The sequence below is a fragment of the Camelus ferus genome, chromosome 14, assembly GCF_009834535.1.
Source record: "Camelus ferus isolate YT-003-E chromosome 14, BCGSAC_Cfer_1.0, whole genome shotgun sequence".
Lineage (NCBI taxonomy): Eukaryota > Metazoa > Chordata > Mammalia > Artiodactyla > Camelidae > Camelus > Camelus ferus.
The window spans coordinates 39,892,150-39,912,723 of record NC_045709.1 but is presented as its reverse complement, the minus strand read 5'-3'; the positions used below and the strand labels follow the sequence as shown (position 1 = coordinate 39,912,723).

The 20,574-nt window shown below is 37.0% G+C and overlaps 1 protein-coding gene across 9 annotated transcripts in view; it reads left to right on the top strand.

The window, feature by feature from the left end:
• GPC5 (glypican 5) overlaps window positions 1-20,574 on the top strand; it is a 1,150,604-nt gene that overhangs the window by 265,882 nt on the left and 864,148 nt on the right. For 8 of the 9 annotated variants that reach the window (XM_032496786.1, XM_032496787.1, XM_032496790.1 and 5 more), the window contains exon 5: window positions 4,530-4,655. In XM_032496786.1, the coding sequence (XP_032352677.1) occupies window positions 4,530-4,655 (126 nt within the window). Of the gene's footprint in view, window positions 1-4,529; window positions 4,656-11,336; window positions 11,697-20,574 lie in introns of those variants that run through there. The other variant, XM_032496793.1, reaches the window with a different exon arrangement.

The following is a 20,574-nucleotide window of genomic DNA, read 5'->3' as shown; positions in this document are numbered from 1 at the left end:
AAGGCCTTGTGCATTTTCTTTAAAAGGTGACTGAGCGTTAATCTGGGAACTGAAGTATGGATTCTTCTACCATGATCAACATTAACTGGCTCTGTGGCAGAAGATAAATGTTTTTAACCTCCCTATGACTACCAATGATTTAACCCCTTTATTTATTGCCAATTCAATTATTACTGTTATTTTTCTTTTTTTCTCTTTTTAACATATTTTTATTGATTTATAATCATTTTACAATGTTGTGTTATTTTTCTATATGCAGTATAGATCTCCTGGTCCTTCAATGCCACCACTTTTTGCAACACTACTCTGAACTCCTGTGACCTAAAAACTGCCAAACATGGAATATAGAGTTCCAAAGTAGGTTCTCTCCTCAGTTACTGTCCTCACAAATCAGACCTTATCTCAACAGTCACATAGAATTTCTTCTATTATCTTAGTTTCAGAGAATTTGCTCCTAAGCTAACCATGCTGTTTTCAGTAATCCATCCTCTCTCTTCTTTCCAGAATTTATGATCCATCAGTTATTAATTTTCTTTTCTTATCTTTGTATCAGTTGAACGAGACCAAGTTGTGATGTGGTGGCCAACGACCTCAACCTGCCACTGGTTTAGAACCAGCAAATTGTTTTTGTTCACAACCTGTGCCCACTTCAGACCAGCAGGAGTGCTGCTCAAGTCGCCGATGCTCTGAGTTTAAGCCTCAGAACGACAGAGCAGCTGCATTGCCTTCCAGCAGGGCAGAGGGCAACAGAAGCTGACAGAGCCACTTTGGTCCCCAAAGCTTAAGCCTGACGGGGACAAACGTCACTTCTGCAAACATTACTAGAACCCAGAGCATGTTACATAATCAAAGCTAACCTCCAAGGGGCTTTGTGCCCAGAAGGTAGAGAATTGGGACATTTGGGAACAAGCTAATGACCCATTTATTAACTTAATAACTATTTATTGAGTCCATGGACTGACTTCACCACTGCTTTAAGATCTATAGAGGTGAACAAACCAAACCAAAAAACAAACAAACAAACAAAAAAAACCCCCAAAAACCCCCTGTCTGCCTGAATCCTTTATCCTTGAGTGGGAGGTAGATAAGAAACAGTAAAACATAGTAAATAAGTAAGTTACCTGCTAGAATAGAAAGTGATCTATGCCATGGAAAGATGAAGATACTGAACAAAATAAGGGCAACCATTCATATCATGGGGGGCACTGAGAAGGTGCTGTTTCCTTTCCTTTATTTCCTACCTCAGTGAATAACACAGCCTTTCCCGCAGTCCCCTGAGTAGGGGAGGAAGACAATTAGAAGTTCTCTTAAAACATTTACTTTACCTGTCAATTCAAGATTCCTAATGTTTTCCAAGTCTATCACTCTTCCTTACACTCACTGGGAGGGTTTTTTTTTTTTTTTTCACATCCTTGTATTTCTTTGTCTGACCTTGGTTATATTCCCCTAAGTGACCTCACTGCTATTCTGTCTATTTCCATGGTACTGTGATGATGGTGACAGCACTTGCTTGCTGGAAAACGTCTAATGGCTGTCACTGCCTTCTGAATAAAACAGAAACAGTTTATGGTGATCAAGAAGGCTGACTATAATCTGGCCTCCTCCCACCTTTAACTCTCCTCCCCATAAGCACCCTCCTCACTTGCTACACTGACTGCATGTGAGTCTCTGAACACACAGTGTTCTCTCTCTTTGCTTTTGTGTGGAACACTGCACTGTTATCTTTATATTTCCTGGTTCCTTCTTTGTCCTCGAATGTGCCACTGCTTATTAACACTGTATTATCATTATAGATTTTACCAGAATGTGCATTCTTAGAAAGCAGGGATCGTTTCGTTTAGCTGTGAACACCTAGTGCTAACACAGAGCTTGGTACTCCATAGTGGTTAGTATTTTGACAAATAATTGATAGCTGATGGCTTATAGAATGAGCGGAAATCTTCTAGGAGACAATCCTTTTGGAGAGAATGCACTCAGAGCCGTGGAGGTATGCCTGGGGGAACAGCAAGCATCTTACTTTTGTAGAACCCTAAAGTAGAGTTTGGGTCATTGCTGAAATGGAAATGAGAGAGGAGAGAAATATATACCTTATATACCTTTCCAGGAAGTTTGGATTTCATGCTGTAGAGAATAGGGAGCTGTTGATGGCTTTGAGCAAGTGGGTGGCATGATCTGTGGACCATCAGATTTGAATTTTAAAAGGTGGTTCTCATGGAGGATGGGAAGTGATTGTTAAGGAACAGTTTGGAGGTATGTCCTCCTGGTGCATGAATTCCAGAAAAAGACGATCAAAGCTTGAGCTAAGGTAGTGGCAGTAGCATTGGGAATGGGGGCTGGAAAAGAAAGATGTAAAGCTTTGCACATTATGAGCCATTGGTTTTGAGGGGAGAAATAAAACGAGGGCACCGTTTACCGAGATTGAAGTAGGTTTGGGGGCCAAAAATTGAACTATTCAGTTCTACGCAATCAATTTGGAGGTTTCAACATTTGCAGCCACTTGTGCCAGGCCTCTTTATTTCTAGAAGATTCTTTGATTCCAAACAGGTGGTCATTTATAGTGAACAGAATTCAGGACTTGTCACACATCTTTCTGTTCATTAAAATCCTACCTTTCTAGGAAAGAACCAGTTGGTTTTATCAATTATGTTGGAGCTGCAGGATGAGAATTGGTATCTGTTCATGTATGACCATTAGTAGGGACGTAGTCATCATGGAGAGACTTATTTTCTAGAGGAAATCAATAAAGTATAAATAAGCATTTAACTTTGCTAGTGAGAAAATAAAGCGTAATTTTTTGTTGATTGAGCATGAGCTAGAGACTTATGTTTCCTGCTACTCTTTTGTTATCACTTGTCCGGACAACTTTGCTAAAAATTTGATTAAATACTCACCAAACATTTGCCATGGTAACTTCTGATCTTCTCTATGATTGTAGATCTTACATATTTTAAAGTTACAGATTAGTGGTTATTTACAACTCCAGCAATTTCCACTATTCTTTGAAAATCAATAAGAGAATTATGAATTGATAGAGCCTCAGTGCTGTCAAAATCAGATTTAATTTGTAAAAATTTGGTTATTCCAACTATAATTTAGAGCCATCCCTTCTCTTTGATATCAATTTTAAAGAAAAATTATTTTAAAAATATCAGTAGAGAATGCAGTTTTGTAGTTGTTACATTTTGTGTTAGAGTTTTTGGTTTTGGTTTTGGTTTTTTTTCGGTGGGGGGAGATAATTAGGTGTATGTATTTAAGTGGTGGTACTGGGGATTGAACCTAGGATCTTGTGCATAATGCATTCTACCACTGAGCTATACTCTCCCCCTCATAGATTGCTACATTTTAATCACTCATTCCTGAATTTCTAAAATTTGCTTTCTTTCCAGCATTTCCTTCTCCTGTCCCTTACTTCTAGTCCAGGGGGTGTTTCCTCTGTATCAGGCTAGTGACTTTTCATTTTTTTCCCCAAAAACACTTGTTTATGTAGAAACATCAGAACTAAATAGGACTTGGTCTTTTGAAATGCTACAACTCAAGTTCTTGCGACCTCAAAGCCTTGGTTTTAAAACTTAAAAGTCTTGGCTTTCTAAATTAAAAACAAACTGCTTTTTAAAATTGACGTATAGTTGATTTATGATGTTTTGTTAATTTCAGGTGCACAGTGAAGTGATTCAGTTTTATATATATATATATATATATATATACACACATAAGTGTATATATTCTCTTTCAGATTCTTTTCCACTTTAGGTTATTATAGGATATTAGATATAGTTCCCTGTGCTATGCAGTAGGCCTTTGTTGTTTATCTATTTTATATATATTAGTGTGTATTTGTTAATCCCAAACTCCTAATTTATCCCCCGCCCTACTCCTTTCTTTTTTGGTAAAATGAAAAGAAAAAACAACTTTCTTTGTTGAATTTGCCTTTCCAATAATTGACAGTGGAAGGGGAAGTAGTATGAGAGGGAGGGAATAAAACTCAATGTATTTTAAATATTACTCCTTCCAATAACTTTTTTATTCATGCTTCTGAAATGCATTACATATCTGAGTTCTCTCATATTTAGTAAAGACATATTACTTTATGTTCTTAGACATCAAAGAGAAGTCCCAGATGGAAAAATCACCCAAGTCTACTAACCTTTTAATCAGTAAGCAATCAGTCAGCTTGTTCTAAGCCTCTGATATTTCTATATGGAAAAGAAGGTGGTTTAGATGCCAGTAGCTAGTGAGGGCTTTTAGGGATGCCAAAGTGGGGTTTGTGTGTATACCATTCACAACTTCTTGAACCTGGAGTCATATAGAATTCATATCCAGTGGAAACTTCTATTTAAAAGAATAAATCCGAATATATTTTTAAGTGTAATTTTTGTTTCAATTGTTAGTAAAGTATTAAATATATGAAAATAAGTACAGAAAAATGAAAAAGCTGCATTGTAAACATCATGCATAACAAATCATGCCATTTATATTGGCATGTATGATGGATTTCTGGTTTTAATTGTTTTCCTTGTTTTTCCACTCAGAGAATTTATCAACAGCCTTCGACTGTACAGAACATTCTACGGCGGCCTGGCTGATCAGCTCTGTGTTAATGAATTAGCAGCTGGTGATGGACGGCCGTGCTGGAGTGGAGAAGATATAGTCAAAAGGTATTTTCTGTGAAAACATAATGTAACATAACCACCTGCATCCTTACTTTCTTTTCCCAGAACTTGAATGGATTCCTTCAGTTTTAACTTTGCCACACAGGTTAGAGGATATATTAATTCCTTCCCTTGAGTTTGTTAAAAAATAAATTTGATCCTTTTTGACATTTTGGAAATGTGCTAGCATTCTGTGATGTTCTGAAAGTTCTCTCTTGTTTTCTACCGATCTGTGGCTTACCCAACAGTCTCACTTTTTCAGTTAAGTATTAACTTCTAGCCAGTCTGTCTTCCTTCTCAAATATATATATATTTTCACTTATTAGTATTAAAAAGAGGAAATCTGGTGAAATGTGAATTGGTGTGCAAAGATTGGTTGAAACATAGATATGTCACAGCAGTGTGAACAAGCCTATCCTGCAGTTGTCTCTCTAAGTGCGCGTGCGTGTGTAAGAGTGCTGGTACTTCTATGTTTGAAGCATTGCTTATTTGCATGTTGTCAGTTCTTCTCAAATTCAGGAGTGAATTTTTCTACCTTTTTCTCCCCACTGTCTAGAATTTCTTTGGCAGTTTATTTTCCTTTGCTTCCCATAACTGGTTGCGCTCTTAGGTAATCTCCTGAGCTTGAGAAAGTCCTAAATTCTCCCTCTGTAAGAATAGTGTTGGTCAGTATAATTGGCTGGGAATTAGTCCTTTGATTTTTCCAGTGCTGGTGATTATTCTAGGCTGTGGGCCTGTGTTGGGTTTGGGCTGGAATGTTTTAGTGTATTTCGTTTTGAGCAGTCTTTCTGATTTAGAAACACGCCTACTCTGTGTAAAGATATGGAGTTTAGTTACCACAAGAATGATGAGCTCGTTCAAAATGTCATTTAGCAAATTCAATTTTCTATGATAAATATATACTGTAATTAATTTTAATATAAATTTATATAATAAAAACTGATTGCATATTTCTGGGTGATCATATTCATTACAGTTAAAGGTTATATTCCTGATATATTAAATGATTACTTGTAGTTTATATCTGAATATCTCATAGGGAACCTTAGATTTCATAGAAAATAATTATTGAAGACAGGAACTGTAATTAAATTTAAATAAATAGTTGGCTGACATGGCTAGTACTCTTTTTTCATTATGCTCCTTGGATGTTGAAATGTATTTTTAAATATATCTTTCTTGCCTTTACTGAGAGCAGTCATAACATGCATAGTATTTTGAGTCCTTATAATCACGTTAATAAGATTTCTGCCGCTTAGACTTCCTAATTAAATTCTACTGTGACTTACACTTTCTCCTTTCACAGTGTTCAAACTGCAATTGAACACTTCTGTGTAGGAACAGTTTTTCTTCAAGGGGTAGTAGGAATTTCAAGTTGATAAAGAGTGATTTAGTATATAATAAACCTACATTTAATAGAGCACATTGTATGATGTTATACACTTGATTCTAGAGCTTCAAGAACCTTCGTTTCAATTTGTCCCATTCTTCCCTTGACTGTCTGCTCTGGGGTTTGCATAACAGGAGATGCTGTTGGAGAAATCAATGATTTGGGAAAAATTTTTAGAGGGATCGTATTATTAAAAATATCAAAGATTATATTTTCTTCCTCATAATGGATTTTTAAAGACTTCATTCATAGTTTATGAATACAGAAAGCTCATCTTTAGCAAGAACTCTCTATGAAAGTGTCCGCATGTCATCTGGCAAAGAAAGTGAGCGATTCTCATTATTTTCTTGTCTGCCCTTCCCTGCACCACCACCTGGCCGCTTGTTGTCAGCCTTTTCCAAGGGCATGGAGTGACTTTCCAAGAGCACAGTGTTCACTCCAGTGAAAACTTTTCACTTGGCTTAATTTTTTCTCAAACAACCCTCCTGCCTCATCGCCTTGGGTGATGTTTTCCCTTCCTTGAGGATATGTTTTTCTCCTTGTCCCTACTTCATGGGTCACAACCACTTTCCCTGGCCTCTCTGGACCAGTAGACGACCTCGCACACTGGCTCCCTGCCACCATCTCTAGGCTACTGCCCAAATGAACATTTTTCAGCCCTAATTATTTTCTAGCAGTCAGCTAAGGTTTCACAAGAGTTATCTCACTGAAGTCTTCCAAAACGTTATTCCCTAATGCTTCTGAGTAAGTTGTCTGGGTGGTTCTCTTTGCTATTTGATCTTGAGAAAATCCTCATGGGTACTTTGACACTTTTAAGATATAATTTTAATTGTAATTTCATTCATGGCTCAGCCAATTCTTGACATAAATTTAGAACAGTACTTTTTTCATTTTCAATGCAAAGTCAATGCTAAAATCTAAATATCTGATTGATTATGGTATAGTCACCATGGAATATTTCTCAGTCAAAAATTATGCACATTTATATCTGCTAATGTGGAATACTTTCAAATAATTATTAAGTGAAATAGTCTAATATTGCTTATTACATGTTATACTGGCATTTTTGAGTAAGTAAATATAGTGATATTTATTCGTTCTGCATGGAATATTTCCAGACAGTTACACAAAAAACCGGTAATATACTTAAAAAATACTGGGGAGGCTTTTATTATTTTATTTGCATTGTATTTATTTATACTTAGTTAAACCAGATGTTAAAAAGTGACAGAGTTATGGGCCATTATTATTTTCTTACTTTTATAGTTCTTTTTTGAAATAAAAGTGCTATTTTAACATTTCATTTCTAACCAATTTGTATTTTTGTAGTAATCTGTGATATAGGTCTGTCAAAGCATTAATGGATATGGTTCAATATTGAACTATTGAAGTTATCTAAGACAGCTTCAATATAAAGTCAAGTTCTGGTGAATGTTTCAATCCTGAACTATTAGCTACTTTTTTCCTGGAGAAAAAAGCGAAGTATAGCCGTGATCAGTGTGGGAAGGCACTAAGAACCCCATGTAAGATATTCATTTCAGAGGCCTGCAGTTGGTTGAGATAAATAATGGTTGAAGACATGAATATCAAGTGAACGTACACCACATTGGGGATGCTGGAGGTTTTTTCCTTTCTCATGCTGGGTTATCAGGTTCATTCTAGAGAAATTATGCTAAACACATCAATAAAATAAATTGGTGGCCAAGACTGAGTCTATCATTCATTGTAAGAATGAAGTGATTATTTTGGCTAGATTTCTTCTCCCGAAGGCATTTTTAGGAGATGATTGATAAGATTATTTATGTTCCCAGACGTGCTGCCTTGAAAAATAGGGGAACCATACAGATTGTTTCAATATTATGACAGGCCTATAAAATTGGGTCTGATTACCTTTGTGCTCATCAAAAGAGGTGGAATTCCTTTGTGACTGTAGATGAAAATATCTCAGATAGCTGTAGCATATAAGCATTGTTTAATTCATGAAACAAAATCTGTTTTAATTCAAATGATTTTAAAGACTGTAGGCATCTCATACGTACTCTCATGACACTGAGGTCCACAGTTCAAACAATTTCTGATTAAAGATGAAAATATATTACTGAAACCCATGTAGTCTGTGTCTCTTAAAATTTCTCTTATCTACTCCTCCTGTCTCTTCATCATGAAATAAAATTGTTCTCTGAAAGGCCTGCCGGTCCTTACTCCGTTCTCAGTTCTCTGTGACCACAAATTGATTGTGTGATGGTTTGCACTTGCCTTTCTGAGTATTGAAGTTCAGGTAACAGCTACTTAATTACCAGGGCTTCCTTCTCCCCTTTGATTAATAGGCAGATAATCCACTAACTCTCCCTCAATCTTCAGGAATTTATGACTTCTGCAACAACTCAAACTAGCCAATAGCTGTTAAATATCCTAGTGAAATTAATAATCCACGTGATTTCTACTCCATCTTGACTTAGTTAATATTCTTTAATGCCTCTTTCATAACCCAGGGTTTTCTTTTCAAACTCTTATAAGGTGCTTCATCTCAACATAGTCTAGTTGAATTTAAAAAAAAAATCAGATAAATGTATAAATCTTTGACCTTTTTGAGATTTTCTACTTGTCTATTATCCGTTTTCTTTTCCTGTCTGTAACATTTTTCCTGTCTGTAACTTTTTGTACTTAAGTGTTTTTTCGCTCCTTTACCCATTATTTGTCTGGAGAGCCACTTCATCTTAGAATTTTCTTTTTCTTCCTGACCTTGCTACATTCAATTGTATTTTATTTATCTTTTTTTAAACACATGGCCTAGTTTCCAAATGTCACGGACTGTGTTTTAAACCCAATCAGAATTTAGGATTGTTCTGAATGTCATTAATGTAACAACCGGTTGCTTTTTCTATGTTGCTTGTGCAATGGCAGCTTTAAACACCAGTCTGTTTTCTATTTCTTTTTCTTCCCCCCTTGCAACTTCTGCCTACTTCATCAGGTTTCTCCTATTGAATTATACCTTTGTAATAATTATTATTGTTATCATACCTATAGTTTGTCTTATTTGGTTCAGAATTGGAGGTTGCTTAAAAGGTGTGATGAAGAGTTATCCCTACTCCTACCCCGTTGTGACAGTCTACCACAGACGTTGAAATTTCTGCTATTAATGGAATAATTTCAGCTATATCATTTTCTCCATATAACTGGATATACAGCTTTGCCAAACTCCCGCTTTTATCTTGAGTCCTACTGGGACGAAGCCTCTCATTTGTGTTTTATTGTAACCTCTAAATCCACCATGACACCTTTAATACTTTTTTGCATTTATACATCATATATCTTTTTTCTGATCTACTAAAAAAAAATACAGCTCCTGTATTACCCGAGAGGCTATAAGAATGATATTAAACACCTATCAGTAATTTTTTAAAGATAACAGGACTTTGAGAAAGAGGAATTTTTATATGTATTAGTGAGAACTAGGAGGTTTGGTGATTTGAAGATGCGTGGTGATTACATTTTGGTGGGTAATATGTGGTTCCAAAATGAAATTGAGTGTCAAAAAAAGACAAAGGCAATACAGCATCAAAGTTTCTACCTGTGACTGACTAACTCAGCCTTATGATCATGCATGTCTCATTGGGTGTACTTCTATAGACATTTTTGTGAAACCAGAGTCTAAAGTCCAAGAAACTCCTGCGTTAGAGACGTATTAGGTACAATTGTCTTTGTCACAGATGAGGCACCTGGGTTGGGGGTGGGTGAAGTACCAAAGCCTGACCAAGGTCAAAGTCTGAGTCTCCCATCTTCAGTGAGAGAAGACAGAAGGAAAAAACGTGGCTTTAGATACATTGTAAGGGGTTGTTAAATTCTTCCCCTGGTAGAATACACAGTCTGTGTCCAATGGACAAATACAGGTATGACTGGTGTATCAGGTTCTGAATGAACATAAAACTTGCAAAGTTCTTGACTGTGTACTATCTCTGCCTTACTAGAGTGTACTCGCTTGGCAGATAATTTTTATTTAAATGATAGTGCCTGAAGTAGTTATCCCGTAGTTTGGGTCTATAGAAAGTAATATAGGAGATGGTAGAAATGAAATGCACGATTTATCAACTTTGCTCCAACTTCTGACATTCCTAATTTGTATTAAAGCTTAGGAAAATACCCATTCTTCTCAGTTCAATATACCCATTTTGATGTTTTCTAAAAAGTGCTCCATTGATTTGGCAATAATTGCATGGCATCACATCTTCTGAACTGAGAAATTTAAATCTTTCTTCACTGATTTATTGGCTCAGTAGTCAGTTGTCTCCTATTAGGCATGCAGTCATTACATTCAGGGTGCTGGACTCAGAAAGGTGAAAGTAGAAATTGTTCCCTTAGACCCACTCAGAAGACTGCTTTTCCCTCGTCACTAGAATGAAATCATGACCATTCTCAGCATTTTTTTGGTCACTGCTAGTGTCTGAAGCATCTTCTCTTGTCATTAGTTCCATAAAGAGCCTAAATTCAGTACTTAAATTCAGCTCATAAAAAGTCTAAATTCAGTAATGAAAAGGTCTATGCCAATTTAATAATCAGAACTCAAAACTTTACCTAAAATGGCCATTTCTCCCCATTCCCAGGTAGGCGCTTCAGTCTGGGAGGCACTTACAGTGGGGGTAGCAGCTTTAGGTCCACGTGCCAATCTGTGCCCTTGTCCTCCAGCCCGTGTTTCTGACTCCTGCATGTTTGGAGCTGGAGGGACAATGGGGCAGCAGTGAGAGAGAAGGGATAAGAGAAACGAATATGCTTTTTGATATTTTGTAGCTCATTAATTAATGATTCCTGATTTAGCAGGCATTAGCACTGACGTTCTAGGGCTTCTGTGTGTTCAGCCTGTGCCTCTCACCCAGCCCCCTCCATCTGATGGTAAACCTCTGGCTGCTTTCTGCTCCACTTCTTTTCTCCCACGTGGTCCACTCCAGGCCACAGAAACTTGGCTTCTCTCTCCTGCTTTTGGTGGACGTGCAGCCTGTACCCAGTGGAGCTGAGTCTCTTTACTCTGCTGCTAGGCAGGCAACTTATGCTACAAGCCTGGGCTACCTTCCATTTTCTTAGGCTTGGATCAACTACAGGTCCTTCTAAGCCTTCAACTTCCAACCATCCCTAAGCCTTTCTCACTTAGGATGAAGGAATGGGGGAAAGACACAGCAGTCCAACAAGTTTCTTCAAAGAAATTCTCTCCTTTGGCCTCTTCGACCTCAATCCTTTAATACAATTAAAGATGTCAAGATGAAGGACTCAGACCCAGTTTTTAGCCATCTGCTTTTTATGTTTAGCACCTCAGTTTGGAAAGCCATCTATCATCCGTTCTCAGCTGAAATGGAAACAAAGAGCCCTATTTTGGCATCCTCCTACACGTATTTGGAGGTGGTGGGTAGAAGACAGAAGACTAGATTCCATGTTCAATACTGCAATTGACCTTGAATGGGATACAAAGGTAAGTAAGCCTTTTCCCCATCTCAGGGACTTAGAATCCAAAAACAGAGAACGTGTTCACAATGTGTACACAGCAAAGCAGGTACTGTGAAATAAGAGAGACACAGAAAAATCCCACAGGCTTTCAGATAAGGAGGAAATCTCCTTTGACTGAGGGAATTTGAAAAGTATTTAATAAAAGATTTGAAAAGCACTTGAAAATGTATTTAATAATAAATAAAAGTATTTAATATATGATGTGAGCCTCCATTCATTTATTTAAAATAACTTCTGGATGAGATGCGATGATGCCTGGAATTTGCTTTAAAATAATTCAGCGAATGGATGGAAGACGGTCATCCTATTTATGAAACAAGCTTTTCTGTGCACGGAGAGTCATGGAAGCTGTATTATGGAGACAGGATGTTCTTTGTGTATGCTTGAAAATTTTATAATAAAACATAATAAATACAAAAATATAATAAGCCATAATAAAAATTACATTGTCAAGAGTCTATTCTGTCACATATGCCGTCCTAGATGATAAGGAAATGGTGATGGACAAGACAGACATGAGCTGTTTCTCATCAAGATTAAGATGTAGAGGAGGTGAACACTGATCAAAGGATTACAAGTGTGAATGGTTTGCAGAATCTTTAAAATCGTATGGAATTTTAATTAGCATACTTGGAAATGAGAAACAGAATCAGAGCAAATGCATTGTTGAATGACGTGCGCTCCAAGTTTGGTGGCCCTTTACATCATTTCCGTTAGTGTGTAACCTTTCAGATTATCTTTTCATTTTCTCAGTACTCTTTGATTTGAATTTCTTGGGCGTGTCCTGATTACTTAGTATTAAGCTTTCCGTTGCTCATTGTAGTGTAGCCATTCATTCAGAAAGCCAGAAAGCCCGGAGGTGAGGCATGTAGGCTGAAGAGCCAGGTTACCAAGGTTCACAGTAAAGATTAGCCCCTGTAGGTAAATGAATTCAGGAACATTTATTAACTTCTAACTATATCAGTTTTCTTATCTTTAAAATGTGACTGAAAGTAATGCCTAATTCATATTTGAGAATTAAATAAGTTTACATCAACAGTTTAGAATACTAGCTATCACATAGTAAACATTGAACATCTATTAAATCTCATTAAGCAGTTTGTATTCATTTACTTCAGTAGGGATGAAACACTATTGTATTGAGCTTCTGTCTTCATTCCATGGGTTTTTATCATGGATCAGAAGACTTCTATTTGGAAAACAAAGATGTGAAAGTTGACTTATGAGTCAGTAAAAATCAATATTAGGGATTTTGGTTTGGGAGTAGAAGATAGTGTCTTATTAATAATTTAAATGATTGTTTCATTGAGGATAGAGGTAGAGAAAAATGTATCTTAATAGGCAGTTTATCAAATGCCCCAGTTTTGGAGAATTATGGTCTGTCTTATACCCATGCAATACATCAGTTTTCTCAAGGGACAACTAAACGTTAAAATACAAAGCAAAAAACACTATTAAATTTTTTTTTTTTTTTACTCGCAAGCAGTAGTTTGGGAATAGTCAATCACTGTCTTAGAGTTGATCTTAATGAACTACCACTTGACTGGAAATAAATGAAGCCATGTTAAATATCAGTACATCATACAACAGATTGTTTTGGTGACATGACAGCTTTAAGGCTGCTACGCGTAGAGTCATTTCTCTTCATCCATTGACTTCCCAAAGGAAATAGGTATTGTAAACAGAATCACTAGAACAAAATGAGGTTGAACATCAGTCATCACCGCGTGTCTAACTACTCGGTTCCTTGCCAGACTGACGCAGTACAAGCAAGCTATTTTTAACTTATTACTTTCTTCCATCAGAGATTGTGTCTAGAGGAAATGAACAAAATGAAAGGTAGCAAGATAAAAGTTCACTGAAGTGGAAACCGAAAGGACCTTTTCCCATCTGTTTGGCACAGCAGTTGTTATCTCTTTAGGGGTACAGATTTCATCACAGTGCTGTAGACTTGTGACTTCCAGATTGTGTTTCTGCAAAACAGCAGCAGTGTTCAGGGGCTCCAGGAAGCCTATTTCTTACATTACCCTGAGCAGTTCCTCATTTATCCTTCATTTTCATGTTGAGCTTACATATGAAAAACTAATCCCTTTTCAGTAAAATAGGTGAAAGTTTGCATCTATAAAGATGGCATGTATTTTTTCTTAGTCTCGTTTCTACTTGTCCATATCATAGCACATAAATTCATCAGTGAATGATTTATATTTTAAAATAAAAATGCCAGAAGAGACAGAAGAGAGCAGTCACTTATTCATAATACTTTCTTCTCCAAATACAGTAGTTTCATTTCTTTTATAAGCCCATCAGTTATTTTATTACCCAGCCATCAAGATCCTTATTTTCTGGTGCATTTCTCAAAATAAATGAATAAACTTTGCTAGGTGTTGTTGAAATGGGTTTCCAAAATCCAGTTTGAAATTACTTGCATAGTAATGAGTGTAACATTTGGAGGTTATTGACCTTTATGTTTTGACTTGTGTAATTAATATAATTATGTAGTTCATTGTTCTGAAGATTTCGTTTTCTCATGACTATACTGAAATGAGGGAATGTTTTCATCCCCCCTACCCCCCCGGGAAATATATGAATGCAGATGATCATTTTGGAGTATTTTTTTGTATAGTCCACTTTCAAAGCTTTGCCTTTAATCAGTTTTATAGGTAATGGAGTGAAAAAGAGTTCAAGTTGTAAATCTTTGGGTTATGGAATGAGAAACTCAAGAGTCGTAGAATCATGAAGGAAATGAGTCTCAAGTTTAGAAAGTAGCCCAAAAGTCAGTTCATCTGATAAAGGTACCAAACTGTAAACAAGGGTTGGGAGAAGGGAAGCTACAAATAAAAAAAATTTGCTCTCTGTACACTTTGAGATAGTGCTTAAAATTTTTATAACATTTCTATATTATAAAGAACGGTATTTCCATTTTAAGAAATGCCGTGTAATTGTTGAGTTTTCTGTCAGCCAACCTATACCTGAATTGGTACACAGCTGATCATTTCTTTGCCCCATCTGTGCCGTTGTGACAATGAGAAAGCCCGCCTCCTGATTAAGTGAAGACTCTTGTTAGTCCATAGGCTTTTCTATATGATGTGTGATGATGTAAACATTTTAATGTAAACTTTATATAAATTAAATATGAAATGACAAGTAATTATGGATATGGATGAAACACTGGTCCTTTTTTGGATTATTCTAGATCGAATCTAGGCATGTTTAGCTATACTGAATCAGTAAATCCACATGTTAGAGTAATATATTTAAATTATTTTGTATCAAACAAAATGAATGTCTTTTTTTAGTGAGCATGGAATATTTAAATGTATGGAGTATTGCAGAGTAGTTAAAAAAAAAAGGGCATAGTGCTGTTGGTTTGGAATTGAGTCTTTGCCATCTAATTTGAAGTCAGGCTTCTCAAATTGCTATACATGTTTCTTCAGAGGTAAGTGGTGATAATCTGTGGGGTAGGAAGATCCACAGTGTAAACATGAAACCTGCAGTGATAGGGCTTTCTATGTGATACACACACACACACACACACACACACACACACACACACACAAATGTATTAGATGTACTAGTTAGGGTTCTCCAGAGAAATAGAGCCAAGGGTATCAATAGTATCTGTCTATCAGTCTGTCTTCATCATCATCATCATCATCATCATCTATCTGTAGAGAGACTTTAAGGAATTGGCTTATGGGATTGTGGGGGCTGGCAGATCTGAGATCTGCAGGGCATGCTGGCACACTGGAAATTCTGTTAAAAGTCAGTGTTACAGTCTTGACTCCAAAGGCAGTCTGGAGGAAGAATTTACTCCTTTTCTGGGAACCTCCATCTCTTCTCTTAGGACCTTCAACTGACTGGTTGAGGCCCACCCACGCCCTGCACTAATCTATGTACTCAGAATCTACTGCTTTAAATGTTAATCACACCTAAAAATACCTTCACAGCAACATCTAAATGAGTCTGGAAGAACTATTGAATATCATAGCCTAGCCAAGTTGACACAGAAAATTAAGCATCACGGGTGGTGCTAGTTACTTGACTACAGCTCCCCAAGTACCATATCAGAGCAAATTAATAAATCTGTCAGTTGATGATCTGTTGTATTTTGAAATACAAGAGATATGTGTCATAATCATACTGAAAATTTATGTACAGAATGTATGTGAACGGTTTGATAAAAATTAATTCCAGGTATTAGTGGAATCATAACTTTTTATCTAAATGTTTTATATTAAAACCATACATTCAGGAATGCTATTGTCCAGTACATAGCTTATTATACACTTGCTTTTATTTTCTGAAATTTGTATATTGGTTTTCTTTATTTTTGTTTTCATCTAAGTGCTTTACTTTTCACTTAAAACGTAGGTGTTTTAAATTTCATTTAATTAGTCGAAAAGAAAGTTTTTTCTTTCATGTCACCTAACCCATTAGTGAGGAAGAAATGTTTAAGAGTAATGCTAATTATATAAAGATCTCACCTTTGAGATGGTTGGATACATAGTTAAGGAGAAATGCAACTTAATGTTCCTTGAAAAAAACACGAGAGAACTTACGCCCTTAGATACACGTTTTAATTTCCTAAATGTTTAATACAGTCGTTGTTCCCAGATTTTCAGGTCCCCACCCTAGACCTCTACTGAATCAGAAACCCTGGGGCTGGGCTTCCGAATTTGTGTTCTTCCGGTGATTGTGATACACACGCAATTGTGACAACTACTACCTTAGGGCATCACAATTTTTTCTTGAGCAATTATTTTTTTTTCTAAGATTTTAGATTTTAGAAATAGGGCAGGGCCCATTTCCCCTCATAAGGAAGTTTAAATGTCATGATACAATAAATCTTATTGTACAAATTATATGATTCTTGTTTGGATAAAGAGCTTAGAGCAGACATGGTATCGGATGGGATGCTGTGTTGGTATACAGAGCATCTTCTACATAATGCGTTTTGCATATCAGATGGCTGAAACCTTTCACAGCCAGAATGTTAAGTATTGCATATTTCTGGAAGAAAAGCCTTGGTTGTATCTTCCTTAGAGATTTGGCATCACCAATGGAAATTAATTATTTCAGCCACATTTGGATCTGTAGCAGTGTTCAGGGGGTGAGGCATTTAAAAATCACTGCTCTCTCATACAACTGTACATGACACAGTGTGTAGAGTTTTGCATGATAATGGCTAGTTTGGAATTTGTGTGTGTGTGTGTGTGTTGTGTGTGTAATCCTTATTTTTGTTTGTACATCAAAGCCAAGCTTCATCAGTATTTAAATGTTTTCAGGTTAATATTTGAGATTGTGGCTTGGAACATGATTCAGCCATTTTCTCATTTATACAGGTATTCAGAAGCATAATAAAAATGTGAATGTGAGTAAAAAAATACCATAATAGACTGCTGAGTGACTGTAAATAAATATCTGTAGATAAATATCAATCATACTTGTTCTTAGTATAGCATCTAGAAAAAATATAGCATCTAGTATAGCATCCAGAAAAAAATCTGGAAGTGAAATTTATGATTTATTAGTGATAGTATTGTTTCATTTCAAAGAAATGTTAGGAATGAAATAATCGTCTCTATACAAGATTGAATGTATAATTTTTAGTGTATGTATTTTGGATAAAGATTTCTGTTCGGAACGTGTTTTCAAATTCATCTGGTTCTACAATTTTAATACATTCTTTGGCTGAAAGTTCCATGCCTTGTCCAGGCCCTCAGATCAAGCTATTTGTTAATTGGAAAAGCTTCAGGACTGGGCAGCTAATTAGGAATTTATTCATGCAAGATGCAAGTCAGCTTCTCTTCGGGACTCTATCCAAGTCAACGTAGCAAGCCTCAAGACGCATACCCAAAGCTGATCCATTAGCGCGTGCATTGATATAACTTACTATGTTTTTTAATGTGTGTCCCTGGGGAACTATTCACTAACAAACTTTATTATTATTTTTGCTATTTACTTATCTTTACAAAAATTTTCATGCTGTTCCTGGGAAAACACATGGTTGTTTGGGGATGCCTAATTAGCAGTTTCCTGTTCATTTTACTTGCAAATGTATTGCTTTCCTTGCTAGAAGTTCTGTAACAGCCCAGATGACAAATTGTTCAGCTTCATGAAGATTTCACCAACTGAACAAACTGTTTCGTTTTTAACTCAAAAGAAACTGAAGAGCAACTTGCAGGTGGTACGGTACGGAGAAATCACACCTGTCCAGAGGGTTCTTACTGAAAGAATATGAAAGTCAAGAATTTTTCTGTTGTTTATCTTAATGAAGCAGATGGTTTCTAGCTGCATACAGATGAGCACACATAACTTGATATCTTGAACCATGTAACTGCTTCAAAAGAATTTTCTTATTTAAGAATTTTTGTTATGGGATTGTAGATTTCCTCACTGTCAAACAGCGTTTAACAAATACTTACTTGGTGCCTATTGAGTGCAAGGCTTGGTTACAGTGTTAAAAAATTCATATCAGTAATCCCTGCCCTCTTGGGAATTCCATTATCTGTGGTACCCTGCAGTGAGTGCTGGGACAGCGATGTTCAGGGTGCTATGGGATTACCGCTGACCCTTGAGCAACATGGGTTTGAAGTGCAATCCTCGGATGCAGAACCTTGGATACAGAGAAAACTTGGATATGGAGAATCAGCCAATATGGAGTGTGGGCTATAAACTTCATGTGGATTTTCACTGTGCTGAGGGTTGACACGTCTAACCTCAGCCTCATTCAAGGGTTAAGTGTATATTGGAGAGGCTTCTGGACGTCAGGCAGTAAAGGATCTAGTGGAAACTGCTGGTTCCTCTATACTCCGCCCTCCCTCGCTCTGACCTGATGCACACCCATCTCCCCACTGCTGAAGATGTTGGTGGACCAACAACTCACAGCTGGTACCTTCTCCACAAAACTGCTACCTGGCTCAGGGTCCATGCACTGATCCTCAAACCCTCTCCCCAGGCTCCAGCCACGAGGCAAAGAGGAAACAACATCACTGCGTCCGGGTGGTGTCAACTCCGTGCTGCATTTTGTGCCTCAGTGAGATCAGAGGAAGCTAGACTCCAGCCGAGACCCATTCTTGCTTTGCTTTTGTCTCTAGCTCTGCTGTGTATCCCTCACTCCCGTTTACCCGACAGCACTTCTCCAGTAAATCTCTTGAACAAGAATCTGCTTTAAGGAACCTGATTTAACAGAGTGATTTACACAGAGACCCACAGGGTAAGCAGGAACTCGCTAGATGAAAAGGGATAAGGAAGACAGTATTTCATGCAGAAGAACTTCAGCTATGAAGGCGAACGGGGGGTGGAAAGAACTCTGGCTGAAGAGTAGAGTGATGAGTATGGAGCAGGGTTAAAGGGCAGGTAGGAGATGGGAGAAAAGGAGTGGTCGTGGGAGTGATGCTGAAGAGGTTAACCTTTGTAAGCCAAATTACATCTACATCTAATTAATGCCAACAATTGTGAAAAACCCAGAATATCACCTATATTTTAGTCTATATAAAAATGTGATACTTGAAGTAATTTATCTATTTGAGGTATTTCAAAATAGTATTCTCAAATTATTTCTTTTGAATATACTGCAGGAAAGAGGGAGCTACTATCATGGGATTACTCCTAAATCGCCTTCTGTGTTCAATCCCGCTCAACCAAGCGTGCAATTATAAGGTTGTAGCAAGCCAGTAGACTGTGTTGCCATCTTGCTGAAATTCTCATTCTCTCTTCCAAAGGAAGGTCTCCAAAATGTAGTATGAAGAACATACTGTAAGTCTCTAAGGCATAATTTTTAGCAATCAGATGGAAGATGTATATTTTGCATAACATTTTCCATAATTATGGTAACTCAAGTTTTAAACATGTTTATTCTGATATATTGCGTAACCTGGCAGTAGCCTATGAAGATGATTCTTTCAAAGATGTGGACTTCATAACTGTGTATGTCACTAAGCACAGGTGTATATTACAGGACCAATGAAACACATTTTAAAAATGCTTGTAAAATATGGAAAAATTATTTCTGAGTTACATCCAACTGCCAAACATGGGACTAAATGAAGAGTTATTTTTATCAAACTCAACACTTCTCTACCATTTGAGTTGTAACTAATGCTACATTTCTATTTGGACTTTAAATTGCCATAATTTGTGACTTTCCACAAATACATTGATCTAAAAATATATACAGAGGTAGAATACTGATTAACTTGCAGTGTGTTCCTCCTGTAATTCTTGGATCAGTATCTTCTTTCTGCCACCATTCCTGTTGCACTCAGGCCCTAATTTTCCCCCTGTAGATTTCTGTAATAGACTCCTAATCCATCTACCTGCCACCTCCCTCAGTGATTCATTTCCTATTCAGCTGATTATTATTTAAATAAATCGATAATGCAATTCCTTGCTTAGAAACCGCATCACAGTATGAACGTTCGCTGCAACTGTAGACTTACCTCTTTCGACTCTCTAAGACATTTTCAATCCAAGCATACCAGATATCCTTTCACATCTCTGTGGATTGAAGCAAGCATTTCATTCTTGGAGATTTCTCTTCCCAATCCTTCAAAATCGAGAGTAAATATTACCTCTTTATAAAGTTTGATGAACTGGCTATTTCCTTCTTTGGCATATGCCCTCCTTACACTTACACTTGGTATATGCCCATGTGATGGCATTTGCCTAAGACATACTTTAATCACTTGCTCAGATGTCTGTCTGTTTCACTAGACTCTTCCATGAGTGAGAGTCCCAAGTTTCATGTAAGTGAGCTTCAGGTGTATCTGGCAAGGTGAAACGGGGCTTGGGTGGCTAAGACTAATTACAGGAAGAATCATCTAGATGTAAGGAGCACAGTGAGCCCTGTGGACATAGGAAAAGAGAAGTCCTATTTCAAATGCATCCTAGTGTCTGTCGCTCAAATGTATTTCCCAGTTTAGTCCCCATTGTGTCTGATGGCAGTGGAACTATGAGGGTGTGGGGCACTTCTGCCTCAGGCAGTCAGGCAGTCAGACAGTCAGACAGTCTTTGGACTGATGAGCATTCCATCCATGACAG